Here is an 11206-nt window from a genome sequence, read left to right on the forward strand (position 1 = left end):
TTGTAAGTCCAAATCTGATTATTTGTGTATCCGGTTGGAATCTGATCTAAAATGATTGATGTCCACATTGTGTACTGCAACTAATTCAGATCGGATTTGTGTATCCATCTTTCACTTTCCGAAATGTCTGCATTGATTTCTATGGAACTGATATTTCGTTGGTAAGCATACGTCAGAAACAACAACTGCAACATAGGGGTCTGCAATACAGATGTTGTCTTATTTACAACGTGTACTAGCCACCGCGCTGGACTACTGCATCTTCTTAGGCCACAGGAGAGGAGGCTGGTATGAGCAGCTTTATTCTGCGCTGTCGTCTCTGGTTTCAAAACATGTCTTCATTATGTTGTCATTTTCTACTCATCCGGCACTTTGCAACAATCTTGTTTCTGCAGCGACTTTCAGCATGTTTCATAAAACAACGTCTGATGTTTACATTGTATGTGGCATGAGAAAGTTACATAAATCACATGAAATCAGAGCAGTCAGATTGAAACTGATTTCCAGAAACACAACTTTAATCAGATTTTAAACAATATATGAAATGTAGCTCGAAACCCATTTGTAAAAAAAAATTTTTTGGCCACACTTGATAATTCTTATTTCATTCAGATAAGGACTGACAGTCTGAACATAACCAAAATGTGCAGACGCTCTTCACATTTTGTATCCCTGTGTCTCAATGTCCATACTATCCATCCTAAACAGTATGTGAGATTAAAATAAGTGTGTCCCAAAACATATTATGTTGAAAAGAGTATGCCAGAAGTCCCCGGATGGTCTACCATTTCTGGTCGATTTTCGAAGTGTGGATCCGTGCTCACTATAACGGCTAATATTGCCCACAACCCATTGCGCTTTGGAGGAAGATTCAGTTCAGAACTACAAACACAAGTTAAAAGTGTTCAGAAAACTACAAAACATGGAGGATGTGCGTGACCGATGGTCAAGTAGAGAGGTTTAGATAAAGGGGTTTGAGTGACTAATAATCAACCTTTAAGCTGCTTAAAATATTTATGTTAGGTTGTCCGTGTTATATTTCATCTGCAAAAAGAATATGAACTTTTCTAAAGATCCGTTTGGCAATTAACTTTTAAATGCATCGTGTGCATGAATATGAGGAAAGTCTCATCATGAAAGACCCACAACTGCAGATCAACGTGCTTCTGAATTTCTCTCTGATACAGTAGGAAATTAAATGAAATTAAAAGTGGAGGATTTTATCTTTGACAAGATGATTGACAGGTCAGTTTACTTGACAGGATGCATGTAACTAAGCGACACAGAGCAAAGGTTGAAGACGCTATTTTTTGACGAGACAGTATGTCCCAAAGCTTGTCTACTCTTCTGCTACACACTCAAAAGTATGTACTTTTACTTCACAAAAAGAGTACATACTGTTTGGGCGTAGTATAAGTAGGTCAATTGAGATGCAGCATATGTGTCTCTTATTTGACACAAGGGGTGCATCCGAAATTGCATACTTCCCTACTATATAGTTGACGAAAAACAGTATGTGACAAAAGAAATATGTTCAAATTCACAAAAGATTAGGCAAAAAGTACCCGGATGATCTACTACTTCCGGCGAGATTCTGAAGTGTGCATACAATGGACACTTTACTATCCCATGAGGCCTCAGGAGAGGATTTGTGAATGGCAGTGAAACAACTGATGCTGGAAGGTCACATGACAATGACATGGCAGATGTAGTACATCTGGATTTCATTCATACTACACACACTCATACTCCACAGATAGTACTTTTGTGAAGTAAAAGTTATTACTTATTCAAAATAAGTACCTACACAAGAGAGTATGTGATTTCAGACGCAGCCAATCAAGGGGCTTGACACCATTTTCAACTAAAAACTAAAAACGTTTTATGCATTTTGCCCATTTATTTACGACAACAGCGTTTTGGGGGCCTAAAAATGCAAACTTTTGCAAGTGGGTTTCAAAGCGCATGTTTTTGAAAATGATACCATTATTTTCTCTGTGTAAATAACAAAAACACGAATTTGTGAAAACTGTGACATTATGCGCATGCGTATTACGTGTTCAATCTATAGGCGTGTAGTGTTTCTTTACAAAGTGTCATTACCAACTACTGTCCTGCCAGGAGAATGCAGCGTTTTCACGGATCCGTGTGAACGGTGATTGTTTTGACGTTTGTACACAACTTTTTAAAAAAACAAAGGAAAATCTTTTCCATTTTTAGTACATTGTCATCATGTAAATATATCCTTAGTTCAGTTAATGGAGCTCTCGCCTAATGAGCTGATGATCTAAACTACATCTGCCATGTTATTGTCACATGACCTACCTGCACCAGTTGCGTCGCTTCACTGGTACTCAAATCCTCTCCCGAGGCCTCATGGGACAGTTAAATGTCCAACAAATGCACACTTCAGAATCTTTGCAGAAGTAGGTCATCCATGGACAGTTCATCTTTTTTTAAAACACTTTTTTGGTGTACCGTTTTCCACATACTACATAGGGAAGTATTCAATTTCAGACACCACTCAGGACTGAAAACCATTGCATTAGCAAAGGAGTACAATCTGGAAAGTCACTAGAAGACTTAATGTTTTAATCTACACTCATACACAATTTTATAACCAAGAAACTGACAGTTTTCAATGATAGAAACTTATGGCAAAAAAAAAAAGTTAAGACAAATGACTAGAGAATTATTATATAAATACAGAAGAGAGATTAGTATAAGCAAGCACAAGGACTTCTTGTGATCAAACTTCAGTGGAAGTTTGAACAATTAAGTGCCACAATGTGCATATACAGACTTCGGCTCACAGGAATATGATAGGGAGACACTCCATTACATTATCACTGCCTCATGGTACAAGGCTTTCCCTGCAGAACTCTTCTGGAATTATTTGCTTTGCCAAATTCTTAAGAGCATCATGAGATGTTTTTCACCAGGAATTCTGCCGTTAAACTAGTCATGTAAACTGATGGCTTCAAAAAGCATATACTATACCAATTAACCTTGGAGCTTACGGTAGCTGTATTTAAAATGCTCAATTTAAAATTAACTATGGAGAAAGCTAACTTCTGGAACCATATGGTTGTATGCCACATGGGAATTGAAGGTACAGTAGGACTAATCCCTTTCACCATATCAGCAGAATGAGGCACTGTTAAACCAGACCTGAAGCAAAATGACAAGTCAGATACAAGCAAGGATTGGTTTATCAGTTTTATTAAGAACCTCTCTTTTGCCCTTGAACAATTACAGGACCAAGTGAGGCCTTGCCTTCCCCTGAATGCCAAAAAAAAAAAGAAAAAAAAAAAAAAAGGTTAGAGCACTTGAAACCATCAAAAGCAATCTTAGAAAGAGCTAACACAAACCTCCATAGGGAGAAGCAGCAAATTCACTATCAGGACCACATGTTGAGTCACAGCAACCACAAACTTAGTCATTACCATCAGCAGCAATCCACCTGCAAAAAGACGAGACATGGAACCTCCAACATGTCTGCAACAAGCGTGCCGCACAAAGCCCTGAGAAGTGAAGCCAAAACGTCTCGATCGCCCCCCGGTGACTGGTCCTATTATAGGTCATAAGCTCCGCCTCCCCACGTTATTCAACGGGACTGGAGACCAACTAAACAATTTAATTACACTTCAAATATCTTTTTTCGAAGGTTTCTGTCATTTACTGTAGTTTAATAACGCTGATTTAAATTCAAGTGTTTGTTTTTAAAATAAGTTTGTTTTTAGTTAGTTATTTGATGCTATAAAAACGGTGGTGTGACGTCATGATTGAAAGGTTCTCTGATCGAAGTAGTCACTGAAGCAGACTTTTTTTTTTTTCGGGATCTTCGGAGGACTGAGGAGATTGGAGCTTTAAATTTAATATCCAAATTTCTATAATTATTTCACACCGAGAGTGAGGGCGGGGCCTTGATGTCACGGCTTTACTTCCTGCTCACTCCTGCGCATGTCTGGTCCCGAAATCGCTACTGCGCAGTCTCAAGCTCCAAGATGTCAGCACCATATCGGGACACTGGCGGCTTCACTTCTCACCAATGGGAGAGCGAAGGGGCGTCGTCCATATTTTTTTACAGTCTTTGGTCTGCAACATGTCAGCTTAACACCCCCACCCAAACATACCCATTGGCAAAGGAACAGGATTTGCGCCGAGTATCACTGGGTGCAGAAGCAATAGTTGCCTTCAGAATACAGGTTATGTAGATCTGCAAGGGATGACAGACAAGTCACAAAACCAAAGCAGACCAGAAGAGAAGTCAAATTAACGCATGATATACAGAAGGACTGTTGCCCTCATGGAACATAAACGCCTCCAGCTGGAAGTGGATCTTGTCAACCTGAGACCGAGGCATGAAGCGGGAGCTGGAAGCTGTAGTTTTGGCATCCACAAAGCACCTGACGACAAAAAAAAAACACAAAAAAAAAAACACAAAGAGCAACTCATGAATGTCAACTGTAGAGCATCAAGCAACTAGACCTTACCCATGACTATGTGACAGTGGTTACAAAAAGCAACTTAAAACAGTCCTACCACATCAAGGGCCATGACCTTACCCATAATTCTCAATGAAGAAATATCTTGGAAGAGTTCACATCAGGTACTTGAGAGGCCACGCAGTGGTCCACAAACACACGCAGAGGGACATGATTGTACTGATACACAGATGCCTCGATGTTAATAACGTCACCCAGGAAATAGGAGTATGAAGGCCTCTGATAGGACCAATCATCTACAAAAAACACAAAGCCACAATCACAAGGTTGAAGGTTTTATAAAAAAAATTAAATAAAAAAAAAACCCATCATGATCTTCAGGGAGAAGACAGAAAGACTTCTTCACCAGCCTCTGTTGAAGCATAGGGGACCCATGCTGGCCTCAAGGCATCACTGCTTGCATTCTGAAGCCTACAGTTTATGAAAGAACCCATTAAATGGTCTCCCAGTCACACAAGCAGCCGTGAAGAGTCAGAACTTACCTTTGATAATGGCATTGAATGCCAACAATTGCACCATCGGACCGGATAATCGGAATACCTGCAAGTGCCTCAGGGGTGTAGGTAAGAGAGGAGGTGTAGACAAGCTCATCCTCATTCATCTGTAAAGAGATTGTGGTTACCAAGAGGGTCATTCCAGAGACTTTACATGTACCAAGACAGTGCCCTCATATTGCTATAAATGGGAGAATGTGCTCTGTGCAATATGATAGAATAATTCCTGTAATTATTCCAAATGTTGGCTTGAAGGGTTATTTATTTAAAGTCAAGTAGTTGGAAAATTCTGGATTTCTCCCATTCAAATAGATGGTACCTGGTCTTAGCTGCCCTGGCATTGCAATTACGGCAACTAAATGACTTTCCTTGAGAGAATTTGGCTATCCTCTGCCACAAATAACCCATTAAGATTTAGGAGTTCTTACCATCAGCACACTGTTGCAGTCCTGTAATTCATACTCAAAGATGAGCACTCTAGACTCAGGATCCTGACCAACAACAGGACATCCACCTAAAGACAGACCAGTTGGCTGGATCAACTGACCATTGCTGAAAAAGTCCTGCTGGACCTCTACAAGAACCCGGTTCTCGCCGCATTGAACTGCTACACTGCTGGGAGTCACGGGTTGCCTCAACTGGAAGTCCACCGCCAACTCGTGCTGCACCTCGGGAACAATGGGATACCTCCAATCCAAAGGCTTCACTGGACCCTGCAACAGCTGCTTCTCCTGAAGGCCAAAAGGCTCCTGTGCAAGGCTTTTGAAGTCAGGACCCAAAGGACTCTGAAACATAGAAGCCACTTGCAAAGGGTTCCAGGGCCCTTGAGAAGAAAGGCCAGGACTTCTGGAAGCTGGATCTGATTTTTGCCCAATGCTTCTTGGACTATGACTGTACCTCAATCTTCCCCAGACATCAGGCAGATCAAATGCAACTACCAAAACCAACACTAACACACCTTTCAGGAATCCATACTAAAAAAAAACTTAAAACACCACAACACACACACAACACTTGGCTTTGCCATTTTGTACAGCTTTGAGTTAAGGTGGCTCCACCCCTTTTACCTTAATTGATTATCCTTGATTCTCCTCTGGACCTGTAAAGTTTATGCATCTTGGGGACCCACCGCTCTTCACATTTTGTCTTGCTGCGTCTCAATTCGCCTACTTATACTACGCCCTAACACTATGTACTCTTTTTGTGAAGAAAAAGTACATACTTTTGAGTGTATAACAGAAAAGTAGACAAGCTTTGGAACATACTATCACATCATAAATAGCGTTTTTAATGATCGCTCTCAATCGCTTAGTTACACGCATCCTGTCACTTAAACTGACCTGTAATTCATCTTGTCAAAGATAAAATCCTCCACATTTAATTTAGTTTCCTACTGTATCGGAGAGAAATGCAGAAATACGTTGATCTGCCAGTCGTGGGTCTTTCATGCAGAGACTCTCCTCATATTAATGCACAATGATGCATTTAAAAGTGAATGGCCTAACAGAACTTTATAAAAGTTCACATTGTTGTTGCAGATGAAATATAACACGGATAACATTACATAACTATTTTAATCAGCTTAAATGTTCATTATTGGTCACCCAAACCCCTTTATCTAAACCTCTCAACTTAACCAACGGTCACACACATCCTCCATGTTTTGTAGTTTTCTGATCACTTTTAACTCGTGTTTGTAGTTCTGAACTGAATCCTCCTCCAAAGCGCAATGGGTTGTGGGCAATATTAGCCATTATAGTGAGCACGGATCCACACTTCGAAAATCGACCAGAAATGGTAGACCATCCGGGGACTTCTGGCAAAAAAATTTCAACATACTATGTTTTGGGACACACTTATTTTAACCTCACATACTGTTTAGGATGGATAGTATGGACATTGAGACACAGGGTCAGTCTCTCTTATTTGATAAAAGGGCTGTATCCAAAATCGCATACTTCCCTACTATATAGTTGGCGAAAAACAGTATATGACAAAAGAACTATGTTCAAATTTACAGAACTCATAAAAGAATAGGCAAAAAGTACCCAGATGATCTACTACTTCCAGCTAGATTCGAAAGTGTTCATACGATGGACACTTTACTATCCCATGAGGCCTCAGGAGAGGATTTGTGAATGACAGTGAAGCGACAACTGATGCTGGAAGGTCACATGACAATGATAACATGGTGGATATAGTATATATGGATTTCATTCATACTACACAGAACATACTTTTTAGAGGTTGTGAAATAATTACTAATTCAAAATAAATACCTACTCAATAGAGTATGTGATTTCGGATGCAGCCATTGAGCAGACATTTATATGACACCATTTTCAACTAAAAACATACAACTTTTTATGCATTTTGGCCATTTATTTTCATCACCACAGAGTTTTGGAGGCCTAAAAACGCAAACATTTAAAAATGGGTTTCAAAGTGCAAGTTTTTGAAAACAATACCATAATTTTCTGTTTAAACAAAAAGTGAAGTTATGCGCAAGTGCTCGAAAATCAGCTTCCGAAATCATGTACAGTCTGAATAGGTACTACATTGGAATTTACTTTGTGACCAATAAATAAAAGAATTTATCCTCTCTATAGTATGAATGAAATTCAGACCATACTACATCTTCCATGTTATGGTCTTGTGACCTACCAGCAACAGTTGCGTCGCTTTACTGGTATTCATAAATCCTCTCCCGTGGCCTCATGGGAGAGTGAAGTGTCCATTGAATGCACACTTCAGAATTTTCACAGAAGTAATAAGTAATTATCACTTTTCACCTACTGTTTTTCCAATACTATGTATTCAGACATAATATTTTGGCGTACTGCATTTCCACATACTGCATAATAGGGAAGTACTTGATTTCGGACACAGCTCAGGACTGAAAACCACTGCATTAGCAAACGAGAACAGCCTGGAAAGTCACTAGAAGATTTTACATTATCTACATTCATTCACAATTTTACAAACAAGCTTGTCCATGACAGAAACTTACTGTAATCTAAAAAGAACCTGAGTTCAAATGATAGACTAGAGATTCATAAATACAGATCCCAGAGAGAGAGGGTGTTTGGTTTTGTATGACCTCTAGGGCTTAGTGATCAAACGTCAGATAAAGTTTATTATAAACTATTAAGAATCACAACATTCATATACAAACTGTGAGAGCACAGGAATACAATAGGGAGATCAATTCCATTACATCAGCAGTGCTTCGTGGTACAAGGTGTTCCCGCAGAGCAGTTTTGGAATAATTTGCTTGCCAAATTCTTAAGAGAATCATGGATATGTTTTTCGTTAGGAAATTCTGCTGTTAAACGAAAAACATGTAATGTAAACTGATGGCTTCAAAAGCATATACCAATTAACCTTGGAGCTTACAGTAGCTGCATTTAAAATGCTCAATTTAAGATTACCCATTTATTCAGAAATTTATAAACTTCTGGAACCCTATGGTTGTATGGTATTTGATGCAAAATGACAAGTCAGAAACAAGCAAGGATTGGTTTGTCAGTTTTATTAAGAATCTCTCTTTTGCCCTTGAACCATTACAGGACCAAGTGAGGCCTTGCCTTCCCACTGAATGCCTAGAGAGAAGAGAGCCAAGTTAGAGCATTTGAATAAAAGCAACCTTAGAAAGAGCAAACGCTACCAACCTCCATAGGGAGAAGCAGCAAATTCACCATCAGGACCACATGTTGAGTCACAGCAACCACAAACTTGGTCGTTTCCATCAGCAGCAATCCACCTGCAAAAAGACAAGACACGGAACCTTCAAAATGAACAAAGTCCATACATTTTTTTTTTTTATTAAATCAAATAAAAAGTACCCATTGGCAAAGGAACAGGATTTGCGCTGAGCATCACTGGGTGCAGAAGCAATAGTTGCCTTCAGAATACATGTTATGTAGATCTGCAAGGGATGTCATACAAATCACAAAACCAAAGCAGACCAGAAGAGAAAACAAATTAACGCATGATATTCGTAATACATACAGAAAGACTGTTGCCCTCATGGAACATAAACGCCTCCAGCTGGAAGTGGATCTTGTCAACCTGAGACCGAGGCATGAAGCGGGAGCTGGAAGCTGTAGTTTTGGCATCCACAAAGCACCTGATGACAAAACAATCACGAAAAGTAACTCATGAATGTCAATTGTAGAGCATCAAGCAACTAGACTTTACCCATGACTCTGTGACAGTGGTTACCGCATCAAGGGCCATGACCTTACCCATGATTCTCAATGAAGGAATATCTTGGAAGGGAGTTCACATCAGGTACTTGAGTGGCCACACAGCGGTCCACAAACACACGCAGAGGCACATGATTGTACTGATACACAGATGCCTCGATGTTAATAACGTCACCCAGGAAATAGGAGTATGAAGGCCTCTGATGGGACCAATCATCTACACAAATAAAAATATATAATTATCTTTTTTAAGTGCACAGCCACAATAGCAAGGGTAAAGGTGTATTTTATTGAAAGAAACAACCTGTACCAACCCATCATGATCTTCAGGGAGAACAGCAAGACTTCTTCACCAGCCTTGGTTGAGGCATAAGGGAACCATGTTGGCCTCAAGGCATCACTGCTTACATTTTGAAGCCTGCGGTTCATGAAAGTACCCATTAAATGGTCTCCCAGTTGCTCGAGAAAGTACAGAAAGTCACAGAGATCATTTACCTTTGATAATGGCATTGAACACCAACAATTGCACCATCGGCCCGGGTAATCGGAATACCTGCAAGCGCCTCAGGGGTGTAGGTAAGAGAGAAGGTGTAGACAAGCTCATCCTCATTCATCTGGAAAAAGACTGTGGTTACCAAGAGGGTCATCCCAGAGACTTCAAATATACCAAGACAGTGCCCCCTCATATTACTATGAATGGGAAAGTGCTCGGTGCAATAGTGGAATGACTCCAAAATAAGAGCATCAAAATGTTGTTGATTATTTAAAGGCAAGTAGTTTGAAAATTCAGGATTTTCAAACAGCTAAGACCAAGTAAACTGACTTTCCTTGAAAGATTTTGGCTATCTTCTGCCACACCAAAATAACCCATTAAGATTTATGAGTTCTTACCATCAGCAAGCTGATGCAGTTCTGTAATTCATAGTCAAAGATGAGCACTCTTGACTGAGGATCCTGACCAACAACAGGACATCCACCTAAAGACAGACCAGTTGGCTGGATCAACTGACCATTGCTGAAAAAGTCCTGCTGGACCTCTACAAGAACCCGATTCTCGCCGCATTGAACCGCTACGCTGCTGGGAGTCACGGGCTGCCTCAACTGGAAGTCCACCGCCAACTCACGCTGCACCTCGGGAACAATGGGATACCGCCAATCCAAAGGCTTCACTGGACCCTGCAACAGCTGCTTCTCCTGAAGGCCAAAAGGCTCCTGTGCAAGGCTTTTGAAGTCGTGACCCAAAGGACTCTGAAACTGAGAAGCCACTTGCAAAGGGTTCCAGAGCCCTAGAGGAGAAAGGGCAGGACTTCTGGAAGCTGGATCTGATTTTGGCCCCATGCTTCTTGGACTGTGACTGTACCTTAAACTTCCCCAGACATCAGGCAGATCAAATGCAACAATCACAACCATCACTAAGACAACTTTCAGAAACCCCATCCTAACAAACTTTGACTCAAACACCACAACACACACCAGTAATTGGCTTTGCCTGTTTGTACACCTTTGAATTAAGGTGGCTCCACCCCTTTTACCTTAATTGATTAGGCCTACCTTTGATTCTCCTCTGGACCTGTAGATTTTATGCATCTCGGGCACCCACCGCTCTTCATATTCTGTATGTCTCTCTTATCTGACACATTAAGGGGGGTATTTACATGACACCATTTTCAACTAAATCTTTTTATGCATTTTGTTCATTTACACAACAACACCGTTTTGGGGGCCTAAAACTCAAAGTTTTGAAAACTGGTTTCAAAGTGCAAGTTTTTGAAACCGATACTATTGTCTATGTAGTCTAAACTACAAAAACATGAATTTATGAAAGCGGTGAAGTCATGCGCATGCGTATTATGTGTTCAATCTATAGGTGTGTAGTGTTTCTTTACAAAGTGTCAGTGCCATCTACTGGCCTGGCAGCAGAATTCAGCATTTTTAGTTGTTTTCACAGATCCTTGTGAACCGGGATCATTTTGACAACATTGTCTGTACCCAAAAC

At 40.3% G+C, this 11206-nt stretch overlaps 1 protein-coding gene across 2 annotated transcripts; it reads right to left on the reverse strand.

The window, feature by feature from the left end:
* Positions 1-8255: 8255 nt before the first annotated feature.
* Positions 8256-10962, reverse strand: LOC309479648 (zona pellucida sperm-binding protein 3-like). Of its 2 annotated transcripts, XM_082143833.1 has the most exons (8): positions 10102-10962; positions 9706-9824; positions 9525-9628; positions 9250-9427; positions 9014-9131; positions 8848-8930; positions 8674-8765; positions 8256-8604 (listed from the first exon to the last, which is right to left on the reverse strand). In XM_082143833.1, the coding sequence occupies exons 1-8, from the start codon at positions 10645-10647 to the stop codon at positions 8537-8539; spliced, it is 1308 nt and encodes a 435-aa protein (XP_081999959.1). In that variant the 5' UTR covers positions 10648-10962; the 3' UTR covers positions 8256-8536. The 2 variants fall into 2 exon arrangements, with proteins under 2 accessions (XP_081999959.1, XP_081999960.1); XM_082143834.1 differs by lacking the exons at positions 8256-8604; positions 8848-8930 and having other exon boundaries at positions 8621-8765.
* Positions 10963-11206: the final 244 nt, after the last annotated feature.

The sequence above is a fragment of the Leuciscus leuciscus genome (assembly GCF_965113295.1).
Source record: "Leuciscus leuciscus genome assembly, chromosome: 17".
In the NCBI taxonomy this organism is placed as follows: domain Eukaryota; kingdom Metazoa; phylum Chordata; class Actinopteri; order Cypriniformes; family Leuciscidae; genus Leuciscus; species Leuciscus leuciscus.

Excerpts from the sequence above, each read along its gene's own strand:
- LOC309479648 (XM_082143833.1), bottom strand. The coding sequence starts at position 10,647 with ATGGGGTTTCTGAAAGTTGTCTTAGTGATGGTTGTGATTGTTGCATTT. Across the intron at positions 9,428-9,524 it reads CTCCCTGAAGATCATGATGG|ATGATTGGTCCCATCAGAGG; the intron begins GTTGGTACAGGT and ends TTATTTGTGTAG. Across the intron at positions 8,931-9,013 it reads ATGAGGGCAACAGTCTTTCT|ATCTACATAACATGTATTCT; the intron begins GTATGTATTACG and ends CATCCCTTGCAG.